Raw genomic sequence first — 22,600 nt, forward strand, 5'->3', positions numbered from 1 at the left:
AAAATTGTTACATGTTCATTAAAACTGACCAAATATCATCAACATACTATTTCTGATACAATCAAAATATGACGTTATTCGAAGTTACATATGATCATAGTATATTTTGGACACGATCAAGATATGGTGAGTCGGTAGTAAGAAAATATTTCGAGAGGAGGAGGAGGAGGCACCTACAAGTTCTATTGTTGCTTTAGAATTGATTTTCGGCAAGAAACTAGAGGAATTGGGTAAAGTGATGATGGAATGTTTGGAAAAACAAAAGTATGTGTTGGTTAGTACTGAATCGTTCAACCAAAATAAAAATGACTTTGAGCAATTAAGGACAGTCATCGGGGACTTCGTGATTTCAATTAATTTTAACTTTTTTTGATTTGATTTTTCTGCCAACATGTTATCATCATGTTGCTTTTCATACCGTTTGATATATCCACGGTACAAACATCTCAAGGAACACCATTTAAGTTAGAAAACAGGAGAGCTCTATTTTTCGAGTTCTTCAATGGCTTGAACCACCAAAACTACAAGAATCCATAGATGGCACTGCCCTTCTCATGTAAGTGTTTTCGCATGCAATCAATTTCAAGCTCAATACTCGATAAAGCTACTGAAAATTATCATCGAAAGATCATGGTCGGATCTGGTAGTTTTATTAGTTTAAGTAGTCAAATCTTGAGGGTAAATGGTTTTCTCAAGATTTATTCAGACACTGAAAGCTTGAAGATACAACAAAAAGCAAAATCGCACATCAAAGTCAACGTATAATCCCGTTAATGCTCATCACATCTCGCGTAGTAAACACTTTGGTATCAACTCAAGCACTTTTCTTCACCTCAGCGGACTTGATGATGTCAATGAATTCCGGCTACAGATGAAAAATTGAAAGTTAATATATTTGGATATGACCATTTATTCAATTTCGAATTTTTAAATCACAAATTTCATTCCTATGATGGCCAGGAAGCAAAAGGAACAAGAGGAAAGACTGTACTTACCTTCAAAGAAGCACCACCTACTAGAAAACCATCAAGATCAGGTTGTGCAGCCAATTCTTTACAGTTGCCACCACTCACAGAACCTGAATTAAATATGCACTTTTGGAGCAAGTCATGGGCAAATTAAAAAAGATTTTTAGGGGATTTTACTACAACTGCCTAATCCTAATACGTGTGATACACAAGTTTCAAACATATATTCGCTTTCATTAGACAATCTCAATTGTGGAAAAACATGAAGGCACAAAATATAATCATAAATCGTGAACTTCCAAAAAGTATGTTGATAGGACTTCCGATGCATATTTTTTAGTTTAGGAAATATTACATCCAGAAGATTGTAAAATGTGGATATATATTTGTCATTACCTCCATAGATAATCCTGGTTGATGCAGAAACTTGAGGGCTTACATTTGCGTGAAGCCATTTTCTTAATTCGAAATGCACCTATGAAAGAAAATTTTGATTGATAGTCAAGTGCAGCAATTTGTCACTGAGTATATTTTTCTCACCAAATTCAAGTCATGAATAAAAAAAATTAAAAATTATATCTGACATTATTTGAACTAGAGACAACAATAACCACGAGTCTAAAACTGAAAAAAATGTGTGTGTGAGCATGCACAAGGCAAACGCTTGTGTGTGAGGGTAAAAGAGAGAGAGCTTGTTCAGACATGTAGCCAGAGTTAATTCTGCTTCGTATGTAATACAACCTAAGAACTAAACCAAAATTTTTCTCACTTGAGCAGAGCATTTGCTTGCTGATAGGTCATATATGTATGTCCAGATGCATTGTATAAATTTAGTGAATAGAGAAAGGCCAACTTACTTCCTGAGCCTGAGCAGGAGTGGCAACCTTGCCAGTTCCAATAGCCCAGACAGGCTCATAAGCCAAGACAACTTTAGTCCAGTCAGTAACCCGTTCTGCGAGAGAACCAAAGGATAAGTAGTGAGAAAATGCAAGGAAGAAGAACAACTAGGTCTATCAAAGCCAAAATATGGTACAGTATCCACATTATTACTTTTATCTACGGGTGTCCAAAAATTGAACCGAACCAAACCACCAGGTTGGATCGTTTTTCAGACAATCATGGTTGGGATTGATTTTCAAATCAACCAAACTGTAAATATTGGTTTGGTTCAAGTTTTGGATAAAAATAAACCAAACCAATTATATTAATTTAAAAATTCATGTATAATAATTTGTTGATGTACTGTGATATTTTTTGGATATATGTATATTTTATTATTAGTGAGCTTTGTAACAATTCAATTGCATTAATAATTTATACACTGGAAATTTGAGCTCAGATAAACATAACTACAACCCTTAGTTGCAAAAATTGTGTAACCTACATAAATATTTTAATATATGATTTTTACTCATGATCATTCTAGGTTAAAATCAAATAAAATGTTTGTTCAACTTCTATCAAGTGTCAATAGCTATTTTTTTTTTTTCAAATTACAATCTCTCATTCAATAATTCAGCATGAAACTTAAATTAAAATTAGTCATCCAAACCAGACCAAACAGAAATTCATGGTTTGGCTTGGTTTGGTTATAAAGATATCATGGTTTAATTTGGGTTGAAATTTTGTAAAACCGATAAAATATGGTTTGGTTCAAAATTGAATCTAAAACGAACCAGACCGCAGTTAAACACCCCTAATTTTATCTCCCTTCTATCAGCATTCTTTTACATCATAAGATGGTACATCTTTAAAAGGGAAAGACGAAGATATTGTCTTTACAGCAAAGCAGAAAACCAAAATATCTCAAGGATTATTAGAAAAGCAACTTGTCAATGACCACATAAGGGTCATCTACAGAAAATCCACTAATTTCATCATCAACTATATCCAAAGCAGGAATTTAAATTTTTGACTTTGGCATTGGTTTGGGGTACAAGGAAAAAACCATGTTCGAAGAAAAAAGATGATTGAACAGACAGAAAGACATGTTCAACTAGTCATGTCCAGTTTTTGCTATACCAACTTTGAAAAAGAACACTCTGAAAGCAACCAACTCACTTGCTGTGATAATTTGCAGAACATGTGATAGAAAGCAAAACACAAAAAGAGAAAAAAGAAAAGAGGAATAACCCAAATATCGCCCCTTCTACACCATTTTTCACTTATTATCTTGAGACCAAGAAAGATCCAACGGAACATAATTTAGTCACACCCATAAGATGCTATACAAAACCCCCGAAATTTTTTCTTCAAAAAGCACCCCCATTTCCACGGAAAAACATTTGCAGTAACTTAAATACCTGCAATGGCCTTTGTTTGTGCAGCAACAACATCCATTGTTGATCCAGCTTCTCTTTGTTCAAGAGTCTCACCAATGCAAGCAATTACATTCAAACCTTGAGAAAGTGCATATGCAACTTTATCTCCAACAAACTGAAAATTGATTGAAAACATATTAAAAAATGCCTGTCTAGAAAAAGCAAATCAATCCAAAAATATATATTTCTAATTTTATTGCTTTACCTCACTTGATTCACCTAACAAAGACCTCCTTTCAGAGTGACCAAGAATAACCCAAGGAATTTCCAGGTTGACAAGCATTTCAGCACTACATCGGATAAGGATACAATTTAAAAATAGCCTCAAACCAAATCATAAGCTTAGTGGTTCCTTAGGAGCACAGAAAAAGATTAACTATTCAACATGTTGCATATTTGAAGCAAGAACTTCATGAGATAAAGCCTCGCCAAAATGCATAAATTCGAAGGAGTGCAACTGCAAAGAACCAAAAAATATATGCGAGGAGACTTGCCTAATCTCTCCGGTGTAAGCACCCCCTTTCTTGATCCAACAGTTTTGAGCAGCCACATGGAAATCAGATCGCAGAGAACTTTTTACAACAGGAAGAAACACAAAAGGAGGACTGATGACAACCTCTGTGGGACAACAAAGAACGACATGAAAACTTATAACCGGGAACCAAAGTTGAAGCTTCAGTTCTTCAATGTGTCATATAAACTTGTAAATAATAAGAAAACCGGCCCACTCAAGTGATCCTTTGATTCGTCATTTCCACCTTGCATACGGCCAGCAGATGGAGCTCCGAAAAAGAAAGGTTAAACTCAATAAAGAGAAGCAAAACAAGTATGCATACCCACAACATCCTGAGAGGGCACATCACCAGCATTGAGAGTTGACACAATCTTCTTCACTTCTTCAGTAGTTCCATTCTACAAAATTGAACCTTCTAATTACAATCAGATTCCATATTTGAACAGAGACTGCAGTAATAATCTACAAAAAAAACTCTCAAAGGTATCAGGAAGGAATCACTGGTCCGACCCCAGTGGTAAGACTGCTTTGAACTGTCACAAGGTCCTCCTCCTGATTTGGCTCCATGTAGGATGGTAAACAATCAAAATGACAAACCTCGAAACAAATGCGATAACAGCCTGTGGCTGATCAACAGGGCAACTGACTATTGTTGGAAAAGCTTGAGTAATTTTCTAAAATAGAGTAATTGAATACAATGCATTACACTCCTAATTCATAGGTCCCCATAACACAATGAATTCCGATCTATGTCCAAGATCTGAAATTAAAACTAATGCAAATTTAATTCGAGTAGACAGAAATATTCCTAATTTCGACCCCAAGAGCAAATGCTGGGAACTCAATGCTACTCTGTATCATCTCAAACAATCACCCAAAAAGAAAGAAGAAAAAACACAAAATTCATTTGTTGAACAACCAAACTAACATATCATACATGTAGCCAAACAATGCCAATGAATCACTAAAATCTTGAACAACAGAACCAAAATCCAAACGAAAAGATTATACAGATTAGCAAATCGAACACCAAAAATCCAAAATATTATTAGCATAATTATGAACTCACGCATTTCCAGTTGCCTCCGACGAAGAATTTTCTGGCCATTTTCCTTTATTCCTTACTATTACTATCGCGTTGATCACTGGACAAGAAAAAGGCTCAGCCGGCTGTGTGAATTGTCACTGAGATTATGGAGAGGATATTCGCCTATTTATATTCGGAAATTATTCGTTTTGCTTAAAACAAAAAAGAAATTAATTAATAAAATACATATTTACCTTTAGTGAGCAATGAGCATGTCAAAATGGTTAAGCTCACTAATCACGTAAAATAAGTGGTTGAATAGATAATTTCTGAACTCATTACCCCATCTGGTGGATCACCGGTCTGGCTCGTCTCAACTTATCAAATTATACATGAAATTGACTGGATCTATCGGACGTTCCGTCTGTCATATAAATAGTTGAGTTGGGTCGATAATTTATCAACACTCGAAAAATTCTGATAGCATACCTCTTAGCTCATTTTGAAATCTCTAAGTTTGAGTTGCTGTATGATTTAAAATATTTGAGTTATATTATTACAACTAGTTAATTATAATTATTCTTTTAAGTAGAACAATCGAAATATTGTGCTTAAAATATTGTACGATTAAAAGATTTGAATTATATCGTTACTATTAATTTTAATTTTTGGTAATGTAACTAGTGCTTGCTTTAGAAAGTAGTTATAGTTGACAATAAGAATAAATGATACATTTAATAATATATATTGCAGTTAAATAATAATAATAAATATTAATAAATGTCGATGGAAAATAAGGCGTGATTGATGACACCTCTGTTGACCTTTGTTTTCATGACTTTAATAGTTGAAAAAAATAAATGTATTGAATATTTTATACAATGATTAATAATTTATAATGCACAAAACATAATCATATGAGTCGTCGATAGATGGAGATAATGGATAAATTAATTTTTCTTACTAAAAAATTCAAAACTTTTATCTTGAAAACAAAAAATGTCATGCAACACACCACCAAAACTTATCATTGGTGCTACTACTCATTTGGCTTAGTGATGCCTTATTCTCACTAATTTTACTATTTTATGGTTATAAATAAGAAGGTAAGCTTGCCTACCAACTAATACAAGGACACCTGAATTGAGTCGATTCGTGAGTTTTTAGGTGAGCTTGTTCAAAAGGATATCGCTAAAAAATGTGAGAATGTCTTGGATCAAGATTTCTCATTATCATGTCGGTAATAATGGAGGTGCAATTAATGAGCACGTATTTGTTGAAAACATAAAAAAGATGGAAGGCGCCCTTTGAAAATTGCAAATGAAAGGAAGATGTGTTTTTCTTACGCGGTTTCACCCCTCGAAATTCGATTATAAATAGATGTCTCGTTCCCTCATTTCAAATCATCACTTTTTCGAGTTTTCTCTCATCTTATATCATTTATAATATTTGTGAGATGTTTGTTCTCTTGTATTAAGAGAGTGTATGGTCTCTTTGGATACACAGTGAGTGAGTTGTACATCATAAAATATTACAATAAAATTCTTTTCATCTTACCCATAATTTTTATCATAATAAATTTTATGAGTTTTTACGTGAATCTCATTGTCCAATTTATTCTTTATTTTTATATTTATTATATCAAATTATCCTAGAAAATAAAATTGGCATTAGTTAGCCGGGGCTCCAAGAGTCTTTTAGATTCAGATAACTGGTTTAGCGGTTCACGGAAAACCGGTTTTATCCATTATCTGCTCCAACCTGTTACATTCTTTTTCTGCTTACAAATCTCTCCAAGAAAAATGACGCTCATGGCCGTATTTCAGCACGCGCCCTTTGCGCGTGCTATACAGTTGCGGGCGCTAATCATTGCCTGTAGCAGCAGCGCCTCTACGGTCGCACCACCGTCTCGAGTGCTCCTCGGAATGCCCGAACAAGAACTCCAGCAGCTCGCTCTTCAATTTGGTCAGGTGTATGTTTGAGTAATTGGAGATGTGTACTTGCTGTTTCGCTTTTTCCCCGATTAATTTGAAGATTTTTTCAAGTAATTTATTTATTTATTTTTGTGGCAGGAAGGATATAGAGGCAAACAATTGCATCATTTGTTGTATAAGAGTAAGGTTAAAGAAATTCAGGAGTTCAGTAATTGTGAGTACTTTACTGAATTTCTTATTCTTCTCATGATTAGTTGAGTTCATTTGGAAATAGCAGTTTTGATGTGCTTTAGTTTATGGTTTTTAAGTGCCACTGGCTTTCAGAAATGAACTTCAAGAAGCGGGGTGGAGTGTGGGTCGGTCACCGGTTTATAAGGAGGTGATTGCCGCTGATGGTACAGTAAAGGTGATTACTTTTTGTTGCTGTTGATATTAACTTATTTTCAATTAGATATATTCATATGGTTGCGGATAGATATTTGTTCAAGACGATTAGTAATTCATGACCAATTTACTGTGCGAATTTGGGGGATGTTTCTGGGTTAAATCTAACAGTGTGATAATAAGATATAGTAGTTATTGGCCAAGCTTGGTGATTATAACAATGAATCAGCAGCACCTGTAAGTTTCTTTCAGTTTCAACTGTGGAGTCACATGTTGTTAGAAGATAATACCCAAAATCTTGGTTTGTAGCTTAATTTGGTTTCATATTTTTAACTAACTATCGAGTTTCTTTTTTATAGATATTTTGGGAGCATCGTCTCAATAATCGTTAGTCTATTTGATTTTGTTGAATGTAGTTAAGATTGGTTCTTGAACCAGAAGGTGCCAATTATATATTGCATGTGTTAGAGATGTTCAGTAATGAGTTATATATTCAGAGTGTTCTGGATAAGGATTTTACTTTGTATGTTCGAAAGGACCCCCTTTCTCATGATGACCATGGATCTTTCAGCTACTAATAAAACTGGAGGATAACAGGCTGGTAGAAACAGTAGGAATTCCTGTTGCAGATGACAAAGGTTCGCCTCGACTGACTGCATGTGTCTCATCACAAGTAACTCTCCCACCAAATATTTGATTCTAGTCCACTTCACTTTATGTTGGATATCTTGTTTATGCACTTTGCTGCAGTACACCACATTAATTTTTCAAACAATCCCCTTCCCTTTCTTTTTACCAGGTGGGATGTCCCTTGCGATGTTCCTTTTGTGCCACTGGCAAGGGAGGTTTCTCAAGGAACCTTAAAAGGCATGAAATTGTTGAGCAGGTTTGTCTGTTTTCTATGCTACAGAATTCTATTCGAGTTATTTCTCTGAAACTGCCTCCTCTCGCTTGTTGCTTCACTAAAATTTTCATTTAGTTTATTTACATTGTTTGACGTCTTAACTTTTCAGGTTTTGGCAATCGAAGATGTCTTTAAGCATAGAGTTACAAATGTTGTGTTTATGGGAATGGGTGAGCCAATGATGAACATGAAAGAAGTTCTTGAAGCACACCGATGCTTGAACAAGGTAAAATAAGGAGATTTTTTTTTGGTTTCTGATATAATATTATGTGTTTGTTTTCGCTGCTTTTGAAAAAGTTTTAAATTTTCATCCCGTGCTCTATTCTTTTCCTTTTTCCTACAAGTGGTCATTATAACCCATGAGAGTGGTGGATGGTGGGAACGAGGGATTGTACCTTTTCTTTTGTTAATTTTTTAGGCAAATCTATTTTGTCGCCTTTGAATTCATCTGGGTTGTAGTATCTTATTTTTACTTGTAGGAGCAGGAAGATTAGAGCAAAACTAATTGGGAAGGGGCTAGTTGTTGTTAAATATGATACCTGGACGACTATTGCATCTGACTGAAATTATGCTGTAATCAGAACTGATAGCTAAGTGTTTTGGTGTATGAATTGATTATGGTTTCAGAAAAAATGTAATCCAAAAACCCACGAAAAAACTACAAATAAGACAAAATTTATCGGGAAAGATTTAGGAAAATTGTCGTAAATAAACTATAGGAGAAATATATTTAAGGCAATTTTTCACATTTCTATGTTAGACAAGCATCTTTATAGGTGCATTATTCTAGTAGCATACTTCATATGTCACACTGTCACTATACACTTCTGTTTTGGGCATGCGCCTTCCTAGGTGCATTATTAAACGAGCATACCTAGTGCATCAGGCTGTCAAGTTTATGGATTTCCGGGAGGGTTGGGCATACCTGAGAGAGTTTCCATGTACCAAAGCCCATGGCCTCCTGGTTACAGTGCATCTACGTCAATTGCTGCACCAAGGCCCACAACCACACATCTATTATACAAGTGATTGTGTAGTTGTATACGTTGGTAATCATGGGTGGAGCTACCCTTAGTCCAGTGTGGGCAGCGGTAAAGGAGTCAGAAATTTGATACTACTAAAATTTCTGAACAAAATACAAAATAATACATATGTTGTCCACATTGGCGATGATGGAGTTAGAAATGTGATACAACTCGAATTAAAAATTTTCAAAACAAAATAATACGTATCAATTAACTTCATAACAATTAGATTTTTTGGGCTAAAATTTTAATTTTTTGAGCTCTGGCTTTTTTTTTCTACCTAGGTTATCGGGGTTAAATACAAAAATTTAATATTTTTGGGTTCTGTCTTTCTTTTTCTATTTGAGCTACTTGGGCTAAAATCTCCATGTAAAAAAAATTTAAAATAGAAGAGTCCACCCAGGCTAGTGCCCATTAGTCCACCCAGGCTAGAGCCCAATGGGCATATGTGTGGCTTCGCCTCGCACACTGAGGCCAGAAAAAAACATAGTAATATGTTTTTCAATCAAATAACATATCCTTATACTGTCTCTATAAAATTTAATGGAATTAATAAAAATAGTAAACTATCCTATTAATTGTCAAGTTATTGTGGAATTCTAAAATTCTAAATTAAATATCTTATGCCATATGCTATATAGTTTCAATTTTCTTTTTAAAGAAAATTTTTCGTACGTTACTATACAATCACAAGAAATCACTTTAAAATAAAGAATCGAATTGCTAATAATAATATATTTTATATTAATTTTACCGATTGCCACTGCGACTTTAAAGAGAGAACTTCAATAAAATTGGTAATGATTGGATAAATGATAGCACAATATCTATGTTAGAGAAAGAAATATTTATAATAATTGATAATGAAGTTATTGTCTAAAAGTTTCAAAATAATAAGACTCGGAAAGACGAATATAAGATAATTATTTTGTGATGCTTAATGATTACTTGATTAGAATATTTAATTATTTTTGATTTATTAATTATAATATATTGTTGTCTACACTGAACCAAAATACTACCTCCGTCCCTGTAATGATAGTGATGTGATGTCTAGTGGCTTTGTTGTAGACAGCCTTTCGAAGAAAATAATGAAATGCAAAATTCTTCTCTCAACAGATCTTGCATCCCATATTGGTTTTACACTTGGGCATCATGTTTACTGTGTGTTTTGAACTTGTTATCTGATTTAATTGTTCACGTACTTTTAGTGCTAAGACTTAAGAGGCTAAAAGGTTTAGATGAAAAAGACTAGTCCAAACGTAGATTGGTGTGATTAAAATAAATCTCGATGATGTCAGATGGCATCTTTACCAGATGTTTATCAAGTTTTCTGATTTATGTTTTACTATTTTATGGAATTAAGGATATTCAAATTGGGCAAAGGATGATTACAATTTCAACTGTCGGAGTTCCAAGCACTATAAAAAAACTGGCTTCCCACAAACTTCAATCTACTCTGGCTCTCAGGTGAACATTCTACTTTCTGATTATAGGTCTGTGGAGAGATTCACAGTTTGCAGTCCCTCTTGTGTCTGTTTGGTCACATTACAACTTTGGTCTAGGAAGCAGATGCAAAAAATCGTCTGTATGTCGAAATGCATTGCTCCATCAGACCAAACTCAGCAGAAAACATATTATCAAATTTAAAGTTCTTCCTGAAATCTGATAGCTTGTTTTATGTCTTTATGCCTTCAAATTACTTATGCTTCTGTTTATCTATGAATGTTGTGCTACTGTTGCCTATTTCTCTCATATAAATTAAGCTTGATGATTACCCAGTTCAGAGATTGCATATTCTAATTCTATTTTTGTTTGTTCCAACATCAGCTTGCATGCCCCAAATCAGAAACTTAGGGAAAAGATTGTGCCAAGCGCAAAATCTTACCCTTTGGAAGCAATCATGAAGGACTGCAAGGACTATTTCCTTGAAACCGGTCGACGGGTATCCTTTGAATACACACTTTTAGGTATTCAGGTGTTAAAAGTTTTTGAAGATCTCGTTTATAGAATTGCATCACATAACTTGATCATGATGTAACTACCTAATCTCGTCCTTTTCTTGGGCAGCTGGAGTCAATGATGCAGTTGAACATGCAGAAGAACTGGCAAAGCTTCTTCATGAATGGGGTAGTGGCTATCATGTGAACCTGATACCCTTTAATCCGATAGAAGGCTCTGACTATCAGCGCCCCTATAAAAAATCGGTATACCCTCTTCTGAGCTGCTTTGTAGATCGACATTACAGTGCATAGTCTTTTTGAACCATCGCTGTGATTTTTTGGCCTTTTATATTCCTGTAATTTCTTTGTTGGTCCAGATTCTTGCTTTTTCAGCTACTCTGGAGTCCAATAAAGTAACCGTTAGTGTACGCCAAACACGAGGACTAGATGCAAGTGCAGCCTGTGGCCAGCTAAGGAATGAGTTTCAGAAGATCCCTTTGCTTGCTGGCGCTGAGGTCCAACAATCTCAATTAGAAATGGCAGTTGCTTCCTAAAACCGTTTGAAGTTGTTCTGCACGAAGCTTTACTATATTTGTTGCTCCAAATGTTATATCTTCCTACCTATGTGCCTTCATCGAGCAGGCTATATGTTTGTTTATAACTAATAGCGACAATACTTGGTGGCAAGTAGCTTCAAAGTAAGGTTAACACATGAATGCCAGCGACTTGTGACAAGATGCCGGCATTGATACAGGTTAAAAGCTATTCACCCTTGGTGTTGAGAACACGTAATGACAGGCTCGTTGTGCCTAGTAACTCGTAGATTTCGTAGCAATCGACAAGTAGCTTCTTACGACAGTAATTACGCGAGCCTTCTATAGTTCAAGTTATATACACTCTCATTTTTTGAAGTAAATTGGTGGACGGATAAATTGGTTCTTGAACGATGGGTTTGTCTCGTATTTCCTTGGTTTGAAGTTTATTCAAACCTTTAAATTTTGATTGCATTGTACTATGTCCAAATTGCTTTATTTTTGGTTAAATATAGTGATTATTGGTAAATCTTAATGAAAACAAGTAACCATTTTACATTTATATAAATTTCAATGTAATTCACTGGTAAATCTTAATAAAACCTACCAACCATGCAAAAAACCAAATTTATGAAAATGTCGTCGGAAGGTTTTAAACGGAGCAAAGTAATAATAATAATATAATTGAAATAAGGGAGATGCGTGTGTTCAATTCCACTTGCAGCAAAATAAAGCCAACCCCAATATCATAATCATAATATTAAAAAGTCAAAGTCTCTAATTTAAAATACGACAAAGGTAATATGTTCCAAGGATATCTAAATTTTAGCAAATAATTATAATTTGATCCAAAGTATCTGTTAGATAAGCTTTCTAAAACATTTCTCTAGTTTTTTCACAGTAAATTTTGAAGAAGTGAAGTGAAGTATGGAGGTAGAAGTTACAAACTTTCACTGAAGTGCCAAACACTGAATTGCTCCCATTCCTGAGACCTTTTTTTTACACTATAAAACTATAGGAATGCAATTGAGTTTGATGGGGTGGTCACTTTAAGTAGATAATCACTCAAGCTCAAATGAAACCTACAACTAGAAAACACACATGATGAGTAAAGATTTTTGAGCTGGAATGCTTGAGTCAATTCTGAACGAGATAAACTCGATTTTCCAGAGAATTAACCGAGCTCGAACACGATTCAAACTTAGAGTAGTTTCAAAGTGTCTCCTAGTCCGATTTGAAGGTATTCTCAAGGCACAAAGACATATTGGAATCTGAACAAACGAATTCAATACATGTTCTTTGAGGAAATATGTTTTCCTAGTTGTACATACGATGTTATTATTATTATTCAAAAATATATCACATCATTATCGAATTCATTTGCATCTATAATATATATAGCCACAGCCTCTTTTTTTTTAAAATAAAAAAAATTATTTTTTAAAACTTTTTTAAAAAAGAAAAACTAATTAAGAACTAATACAGGGGAAACATTTAGAGGCATGGTGGGCAGAAGGGTTCTCTCTCTACCGAAGATTCGAGCGGCGACAACACCACCACCGCCTCTAGAGGCGGCGGAAGAAGGGAAAGCAAAATTATGGGGTCGTAGATTAGCTTCAGGAGCGTTGATTTGCTTGACAGGAGGCGTTGCCTTGAGCGCTGTAGATGATCTCCTTATTTACCATGGCTGTAGCAGGTTGTTCTCTTTCTATTAATGCAATTGAAGTTTATCTCTTGTTCTTTTTTATTCCAATGATTTATCACTTTGGGATCGCCTTGCGAAGTGAAGGAATTTCATTCTGGTTTGTTCAGATTTCTGCAAGTTGTATGCTGTTCTGCTGCAGTTTCTAGCTGGGATTAGTTTTGTTTTCTTGATGATTTGATACGATTAGTCTGATTTCTAGCAACACGAATGATGTTGTCAGTATCTGCTTTTCTTTATGAAATTCTTGACAGTTCTGTTCTGCTTGTTCTCACATAGAGATGGAGGTTGCATTCCTTTTTCCAATCATATGAGCCCATGTATAGATATACGGTGATGATGATCAATTTAATAGCTTTTTATAAAAATGATTGGAAGATAACTTCCTTGAGTTCAAAATTTTTACCAGTTACATTCATATGATTTGGCATCTAATGAATGAAGAGTAATGGAAAAGTTGAGTCCCTCTTTCCTCGTTCTTTATGTTTTTTAACTGTTTGAATAATCTTTTTTTTTTACCAGAAGAAATCAATAGCTGGTGCGATAGTTTCCTTGTGAAAAAGTGGGATATTATATTTCTAAGAATATTCAACAGAAAGTCTTTGTTTTCTATTCGTTCCTGTACTGCAGGATGCTAGGAACCACATTGATGAAACTTATATTGTTTTCAGCACAATGTAAACATCGTGCACTTACAGTCATGATTATATTGTTAATCTTCTGATAAAATAAACTCTTGCAGTAAGGCGATGGAGAAAGCCAGCAAGAATCAGGCAATTATTGAAGCTATTGGAGAGCCTATTGTGAGGGGTCCATGGTATAATGCATCACTTGCAATTGCTCACCAGCGCCACTCTGTATCGTGCACTTTTCCTGTCTCTGGGCCGCAGGGCTCTGGAATGTTTCAGCTCAAAGCAGTACGTAACGGAGGTGTGTTCTACTCTTCGTACAAATTTTGTGTGATCAGTTGAAACCTTTGCCTTTTCAAGTTCTTAAGTAGGGATATGTGATATGGCTGCAGTTTTGAAATTATCCTATTGACGTGAATTATGAAAAAAGTTATCCATAAAACTTAAAAAAGAAAATATCATTTTTGTCATGTTAAGGTCGAGAGTAAATATTAACCATGGCTTCAATACGAAATAACATGGTATCGAAATTCAACACTACTAGAGTTGCGTCGTGGTTGGTAAAAAACGAACTTCGTGTGCTGTCTTTTTATGAGTACGCCACGACTTGTGATGGGCGTTCACTTTCAGCTTGAAAATTGTGGTAAGATTTGGTATGAATTGATCTGCCGCATGGTCGTGGGCCTTGATATCTAATTAAGTGTTGAGAAAAGAAGAATTGAACCAATTTTAACACATATTTATTACACTAAAGGGAGAGAGAAACATAAATTACAAGCGAATGCTGCATATGAATATTTAATTCCTTTAGCCTAGAAAACAGCATAATTGTTTATATATTCTCAAAAAACAAAATATGCACGTGTTAAATAACAACCATTTGATTTACGTGGAATTCCAGCTACAAAATTATCAATGTTCTAAATTTTCGTCGTGCGTTCTTTAGGCTCCTGGATTACGTAATCGTTAGAGGCGCAAAGTAATGCACAGTGTTACAATGAATAATAATATGCGAAGTTAAGTAGGCAAATTGTTTCAACTGTTGGTGTAAAATGGAATAAATCCTTTAAAAGTTAGTGCTTCGTTTCTAAAAATATATGGTGTTTTCTCGAACAGATGACACTTGGTTTTCATTTTTACGTCCCCGTGAATGGGAAATCCTCATCATGGAAGCTCTCCTCCACGTCCCAGGAAATGAAAAGAAGGAACAGACATACCGGATCAGCGTATCAGATAACCCTTCTTCCACAGTTTGCACTCCGTGCACCGCTTGCAGTATTCAACCATCTGAAAGTGTTGAAGCGAATCAACCTCAGCCTGGCTAGTCCAATGAAGAAAGTTGGGTTATTTTTTGCACTTTCGAAGCATATTCTGATACATTTTGGTTCTTTTCTTCCTTGTCACTGTCTTCACCAAAAACCACCCAGTAGGAATTTTGAATAAATTTTTGAAGGTTCTTGCCTTAATAATTGTTTGGAAAAGTTTGCGCTCTTAGAGAAAGTCCGTTTGACCATACTCTTTTATATACTTGTTACTAGGAATGTATACGTGCGATGCACGTAGATAACTAATAATGAAATATATAATAATGAGATTTAGATAATATTTAAAATCGAATAACATATTGTTTATGAGTATTTATCAATCTAAATATATATAAAAAACAAAAAATGAAAATATATTATGATAATAAGTCATAATTCATATGACACTTTTAATCCGCGTGATTATAACATAATGACAACTTTCTCAAATTTGAAAATATATCTTTCATCCAAATATAATTCACAATAGAAAAAATAATAAAAATAACATAATAGTGAATTTTATCATATCAAAATCACGATGTACTTAAATTGAGTAAACATAAACAAAATTTTGTCAAATAAAATTCTCTTAATTAACTAAATTATCATAATAATGTTAAAATAAAACCACTAAACATTTATTAAATTAAATATCAATTGTGATTTTGCTAAATGAAATAGATATATAAATAAGATAACTCACAAAATTTTGTGAGACGGCTCACGAATCATTTCGTGAGACGAATATTCTATTTGATTCAATAATGAAAAAATATTATTTTTTATGACAAAAATATTAATTATTATTGTAAATACAGGTATAGTTGACACATTTCACGGAAAACACACTATGAACATTGATCCTAAATTTGCAAACGCGTGTAGACACAATAATTTAAACACATTATGATTTAAATTTTATATGCATATAATATTTCAAACAATGTTAAATAAAAATAATAAGCACAAAAACACCCGCAAACATTAAAAAATATATATAAGGAAAAAATAGTGTCAGAAAAACAAAATGACATGTTTAAATAAAAAAATATTATGCTTCTTAATTCACATTTAAAAATAGACTTATTATAAAAGTGATATATTTATATATAAAATAAAAGAAAAAATAAGATAAAAACATTAAATATTCATTAGCAATCATGAAAAAATCAACTCATTTTAGCAACCAATTTTAGTAGCAACAAAGAAAAACAATTGGTAAATTGTGAATTCAATATACATTAATGTCCAAAGTCATTTAAAATGTATAGTGAATTACCAAAAGAACCCATAAAAAACCATTAATTAAATTTACTAACTTAAATGAATAAGGATATATTAGAAAATTAACAATTAAAAGTCATATATTTATATGTATGTTAGATATGCATATAATATTTCAAACAATGTTAAATAAAAATAATAAGCACCAAAAACACCCGCAAACATTAAAAAATATATATAAGGAAAAAATAGTGTCACAAAAACAAAATGACATGTTTAAATAAAAAAATATTATGCTTCTTAATTCATATTTAAAAATCAACTTGTTATAAAAGTGATATATTTATATATAAAATAAAAGAAAAGATAAGATAAAAATATTAAATATTCATTAGCAATCATTAAAAAAACCAACTCATTTTAGCAACCAATTTTAGTAGCAACAAAAAAAAAAACAATTGGTAAGTTGTGAATTCAATATGCATTAATGTGCAAAGTCATTTAAGATGTACAATGAATTACCAAAAGAACCCATAGAAAAACCATTAATTGAATTTACTAACTTAAATGAATAATGATATATTAGAAAATTCACAATTAAAAGTCATATATTTATATGTATGTTAGATTAGATTAGATACATGTACTGATTCAATTACTGTTAAAGGTGTTGATAAGCGGTATTCGTCAGTTATTTTGGTATATTTCATGTACAATTCTTGGACCAAGGCCATTTCCAATCCATTGGTTTATTTTAGCTTAGATTTTGCATTAAATTAGCATAATTTTTATATAATATAAAATCTAAAATCCATCTCCAATCCATTTATTTTAAAATTTTCTCTAACATACAAAAGCTAACACGGATATCTGCAAATCATGTGTGTAAGTAGCTTGCCTTGGTCAAGTTTCGAAAAACAAAAATAGGTCGAGAGATCCAAAAATATTTAGAATAAAATCTATAATGAGACGGCCATCGATCCCAAGCGAAACAACTCCTGATAAAAAAGAGACGTGAGCTTGAATTCAAGTTAAAACTTGAAATTTATGGGAAACAATTCTTAAAAAAAAAAAGAGACGTGACTTTGAATCAAAGCTAAAATTTGAAATAGTAGGTCTATTGTGAGACGGTCTCACGAATTTTTATCTGTGAGACGCATCAATCATACCGATATTAACAATAAAAAATAATACGCTTAGCACAAAAAGTAATATTTTTTCATGGATGAAACAAATAAGAAATTCGTCTCACAAAATACGACCCATGAGATCATCTCACATGAGTTTTTGCCAACTTTGAAATACAATACAAGTGTTTCATGTGCATGAGTTAGATACTTCTCTAAATTGTTTTTGTACAAGTAATATTAGGTTCACATATTAAATTTCATTGGTGTGCTACTATCAAGACAAGACTCGTACATCTTACTGCACACACGTTATGTATTAGAGATAATAATAAAAAATTAATGAAATGCGATTCAAGACAATCTTAATTTCTTGAAAAAAATTAATTTTAGTGTTCAGTTCTATCAACCTCCTTTAATTCCTTCGTAAATCACCTGATGTTAGAAATAAAATAATAATATATAAATTCTAAATATTTCTTAAAAAACATTAGTCGTGACTTATTACATTATACAATAATTATTTTCCACATTTTCTTTAAAACTCAGCTTCCAAGGCATAAAATGTCAAATGGACTTCTCTAACTTGTCCAAGAGACGTGTTGAAATCGGGAACACAGCTAACTAAATCTACCAAATCCATGCGATGTCAAATGTGAATCCTTTAATTAATATTGGGTTTTGTTTATTTACATAGGCACGCCATTCAAGAAAAGTTGGGAGATTAGGAAGCAATAATGTAAAATATAACGTAATCATTAATATTAAATATGTTTTGGTTCTAATTTAATAATATGGTCAATGGCGGCTAGTGTAACGCGTGAAGCCTACATTTGGTATACGCAACTCTACAAAAACAGGGTAATTGTATAAAAATCATTATTGGAAAATAGGATTTTAATCATGTATATTTTCAGGTTTACATTTCTGGTCCAATATGTTGTAAAATTTACTCTTAGATTTTGGTGTTTTTTCCAACACGATGCTAATGTGGTATGAACGTGTTGTTAACCTTCGATACGAAACTCATGTGTGCAGTGTCATATCAGTGCTGTCGATGAAAAATTACTATGATTGCCAAATATTTATATATACAGAACTTATAGCCAATTTCGATCATATATGTTAACAAAATTGCAAATAAGAAAACATACTTGGACAAAATTTGAAATTGTTCTATATATAATTATACTAACGAGTTTTTTTTTCCTTCTTCTGATACGTCTCTATATCCACCACTTAGGTGATACTCACCTAATGGATATGATGAAGCATATCAAAGTTGTACATCCATTAGATAAGTGACAGTTCAGCGGTGGACATAGAGGTGAACACGGTGGATGAACATCATATCAAAACTGACTAAATTGTAGTATAAAGTATACTTAAAATATTTTTCTCCATCTAATATTATGTTTTGATTTTTTATTTTGTTATGTTTTTTCAGAGGAAATAAAAGTAGCATACACTAATTATGGTGTATAAATACACCAATTCTCTTTTCCAATATATATTTGTACACCAGAGTTAGTTACTAAAGTAATATCTTGCCTAATAATACAGTATATATATGATAAATATTCATGAATTTGTAAAAATATAAATATTATTTATCACTAAAAATCAAAATATCATCTCTTTCTCAGGTAAAACGGTCAACATCGCATTAAACCTTATTTAATTCTGTCTACATTAATTTCTTCTCTCTCTCTGTGTGTGTGTGTATATATATATATATATATATATTCATACATACATATACATAAAACCCTCCATAAATACAGCTTAATATTATTCATCATCCAAATATATTATTCTTCATATTACAAGGAAATTAAGAATCTTGTAAAGATGACGATTGGGATAATGGAGGTCACTCTTCTGCAAGCTCGTGGTCTCAAGAACACAGAATTCTTAGGTATGCCATATTTATCATGTATCGAATCCATAACAACAATGGCATCGTTTCGTGCAAATAATTATTCATCCGTTGTTTCCATGACCTTACTTCATCAAATATTTGATTCCAGTTTTACCATAATTGGAGTTATACATCCTTCTTCCTTCTGTTATCCATATATATCTCTAAATATATATTATCTTATCACACGAACCAAGTGATCCTTGCAAAAATCGTTCAATTTTCATCATTATTTGCAGGTAAGATAGATCCATATGTTTTGATTCAATACAAAAATCAGGAGCAAAAGAGCCAAACTGGTGGAGGGAAGGTTTCTAAGTTTCAAGCTTACCATTGTATGTGTGTTTGAGAGGTTAGATACTTTTATTTCATTTAATTTCTTTTGATTTTTCGATAGTCATGCATCAAATTTATTCATTATTTTAAAATATAAAATTAAAAAATAAGGATCTAATCGAAACCGTAACCAATGGTTAACAAGAACTGTAATCGGACTTGGATTTTTGCTCCCATAACCTATCGTAGGCAGATGTTAGAGCATCTACATCGATGTTCAAACCAATATGTTCCAACATCAATGTATAATGTTCAAACTATGTGTCATAGACCATGTGTTCAATGGTATGCGAACGCCCAAACAGGTTGGAGGTAGGCCTACCTTCTCCCACCTTTTTTTTTTTAAAAAAAAATAAAAAAATAAGCTTATTAAAATCCAAGGTTGCAGTTTTTATGTGTATTTTTTAAAGGTTATTTTTTAGAAAAATTATTTTAATTTTTTAACATATTTTAATAAAATAATAATATTATTTGAAATATTTTAATTTTGTTTTTCAACCGTGTAATGTGGCGAATCCATTCAACCCATCAAAATCTCGAACCAAGGATTTCATGATTATCATTTAAAATTAGATGAAATAATTTTAAGTAATAAATATATTTAAAAATAATATTATTTATTTAAGTAATAATAATTTAAATTGTGTATATAAAATTGAAAATGTAATTATTTATTGTAAAATAATAATAAAGATTAGTGATTTGACAGTAAGACCCACAAATAATGAGTGTTAATGTTAAAATAAATGTGAAGGAATGAATATGCTAATATATATAATATGTATGTGGCATGCGGAACTCACATTTTTTTATGAGGTGGTGAGTGTTATAACACCGATCAACGTGGATGCACTGTATCGGATCGGATACATAACGTAAACACGATACATATATGCAGGTCAAGGAAGCGATCCAGTGTGGAACGAGAAGTTTAAATTCCGAGTAGAATATCCGATCAAAGGGGATGAACACCATAAACTCATTCTCAAAATTATGGACAAGCACACTTTCACCCAAGACGACTTTGTTGGTCAAACCACGTAAGCCAAATTCATACATTAAGACTTAAGTATATATACATTAATAATCATACTTTCATAAACTTCGTATTAATTTTGGTAGGATTATGGATATAGCTGCATGGAAATCGAGTCACTGACAATACACACACATTACAATTTCAGCTATTTTGACCCAAAAAAATATTAATTCGAGGGCACTAATCGTATATATTTTTCATTCGTTCAGAACGAATTATTCGTCTACTACGTACTCTCCACTTCTGTCTCAAACCATAATAATTTATATTATATCCGAAGTATTAATTTGTCAAAAAAATGGAAAAATACAGAATCAATTTGAAGGAACTATTTGGAATCGGTGTGGAGAATGGGATGGCTCAACTTCCTCCTCGAAAGTATAGAGTTGTTTCTTCCAATCAAACTTATCATGGTGAAATTCAAGTTGGAGTGACTTTTATCGCACAAGTAAGTTCACCTTAAAAAACCCCTTATATATCCAATAAATAAAACGTAAATCCGTTCATGAAATTTCAAATTTAATAACGATCTTTTCATTGATAACACATAACATAGAAATCTCACTGAAGCAAACGTATATAATTAATTTTCCCTAATTCTTACCGACAAAAGGATGATCTTTTTAACATGTTTATAGGTCACAAAATTAAGGCAAAATTTGTGTGAGACGGTCTCACGGGTCGTATTTTATGGGACAGATTTTTATTTGACTCATCCATGAAAAAGTACTATTTTTTATGCTAAGAGAATTTCTTTTTATTGTGAATATCGATAGGGTTGACCCGTCTCACAGATAAAGATTCGTGAGACCGTCTCACAAGAGACCTACTCCAAAATTAATTCAAGTCACTAAAAAAGATTTTCGTTACCTAATAACTTTCTTATCCGCAACATTTATTTTCGTGATTTATTTACAAAATTAATTTTTGTGGTACAGGAGGAAACAGATCGCCTGCAAGAATAATATGGAGGAAGAAAGTCTCTGTTACTTAATAGAAAATGTATATTGGCCGAGAACCTGCCGGTAGTTCCTCAGTTTAATTCGCCAATTTGTGATTTTACATTTTTCATGTGAATTTTATTCTTTTCTATCTTGTAGTTGTATATTAAAACTAATTAATTCTTCAAATGCCTGGTATTATGGGAGGTAGAAAAAGACTCCTTTTTTTCTTCAATTTAATAAGACTTGTATATTTAAGAGTTGGAGATGGAGACATATATAAATCCGTGACATCTTTTCATAAGAGACCTATCGTATATAAGGGCAAAAACTTGTGTGAGACGATCTCACAGGTCGTATTTTGTGAGACAAGTATCTTATTTGGGTTATCCATGAAAAAATATTACTTTTTATCCTCAGGCTATGTTTGGTACCATGATAAGGAAATGATTATTAAATAATCATCATTTATCTCATGTTTGGTTTATTTTTAATTTAGCATGGAGGCCCTTGATTATGATTGAAAGCGCTCACTATTTATGTTATTTGTGTGATTAAATATCCCTCCTCAAATGTGTGATAATGTATAATTCTTGAATAGTGATAATGATAAGTTAATATAATATTTAAATTTTTATTATATTTTTTATAAATTAATTTCATATATTTTTATTATTTTCAATCATTTCAAAGAAAATAAATTGTAATGCAAATCTATCTTAAATTAAATTTTTATAAATTTCTAATCTTGTTAATTAATTTTTTTATGAAAATAAATATTTATTAAATTCTAATTTATTTTGTTTAATGATTACCGTAAT

At 32.4% G+C, this 22,600-nt stretch overlaps 4 protein-coding genes and 1 long non-coding RNA gene across 5 annotated transcripts; 3 read left to right on the forward strand and 2 right to left on the reverse strand.

Moving 5' to 3' along the window:
- Window positions 1-614: 614 nt before the first annotated feature.
- On the reverse strand, window positions 615-5,035 carry LOC142525327 (triosephosphate isomerase, cytosolic). Its single transcript, XM_075629587.1, has 9 exons — window positions 4,873-5,035; window positions 4,126-4,201; window positions 3,784-3,907; window positions 3,495-3,579; window positions 3,272-3,404; window positions 1,826-1,920; window positions 1,365-1,443; window positions 996-1,078; window positions 615-865 (listed from the first exon to the last, which is right to left on the reverse strand). Exons 1-9 carry the CDS (start codon window positions 4,909-4,911, stop codon window positions 815-817), a joined length of 765 nt encoding a protein of 254 aa, XP_075485702.1. The 5' UTR covers window positions 4,912-5,035; the 3' UTR covers window positions 615-814.
- Window positions 5,036-6,560: 1,525 nt separating this feature from the next.
- LOC142524929 (uncharacterized) lies at window positions 6,561-12,027 on the forward strand. The gene is made up of 10 exons (XM_075629090.1): window positions 6,561-6,800; window positions 6,903-6,978; window positions 7,073-7,170; window positions 7,720-7,821; window positions 7,948-8,034; window positions 8,162-8,278; window positions 10,444-10,547; window positions 10,908-11,047; window positions 11,148-11,284; window positions 11,398-12,027. Exons 1-10 carry the CDS (start codon window positions 6,633-6,635, stop codon window positions 11,572-11,574), a joined length of 1,206 nt encoding a protein of 401 aa, XP_075485205.1. The 5' UTR covers window positions 6,561-6,632; the 3' UTR covers window positions 11,575-12,027.
- On the reverse strand, window positions 11,148-11,461 carry LOC142524930 (uncharacterized). Its single transcript, XR_012814992.1, has 2 exons — window positions 11,344-11,461; window positions 11,148-11,304 (listed from the first exon to the last, which is right to left on the reverse strand). It is a non-coding gene; the product is annotated as an uncharacterized LOC142524930 (long non-coding RNA).
- Window positions 12,028-13,003: 976 nt separating the features above from the next.
- Window positions 13,004-15,397, forward strand: LOC142525495 (uncharacterized). The gene is made up of 3 exons (XM_075629811.1): window positions 13,004-13,249; window positions 13,998-14,185; window positions 15,001-15,397. The coding sequence occupies exons 1-3, from the start codon at window positions 13,056-13,058 to the stop codon at window positions 15,207-15,209; spliced, it is 591 nt and encodes a 196-aa protein (XP_075485926.1). The 5' UTR covers window positions 13,004-13,055; the 3' UTR covers window positions 15,210-15,397.
- Window positions 15,398-19,331: 3,934 nt separating this feature from the next.
- LOC142525116 (16 kDa phloem protein 1-like) lies at window positions 19,332-22,002 on the forward strand. The gene is made up of 6 exons (XM_075629288.1): window positions 19,332-19,460; window positions 19,703-19,806; window positions 20,165-20,180; window positions 20,698-20,839; window positions 21,151-21,286; window positions 21,777-22,002. The coding sequence occupies exons 1-6, from the start codon at window positions 19,394-19,396 to the stop codon at window positions 21,801-21,803; spliced, it is 492 nt and encodes a 163-aa protein (XP_075485403.1). The 5' UTR covers window positions 19,332-19,393; the 3' UTR covers window positions 21,804-22,002.
- The last annotated feature ends 598 nt before the right edge of the window (window positions 22,003-22,600 follow it).

Source organism: Primulina tabacum, chromosome 14, assembly GCF_025594145.1.
Source record: "Primulina tabacum isolate GXHZ01 chromosome 14, ASM2559414v2, whole genome shotgun sequence".
Lineage (NCBI taxonomy): Eukaryota > Viridiplantae > Streptophyta > Magnoliopsida > Lamiales > Gesneriaceae > Primulina > Primulina tabacum.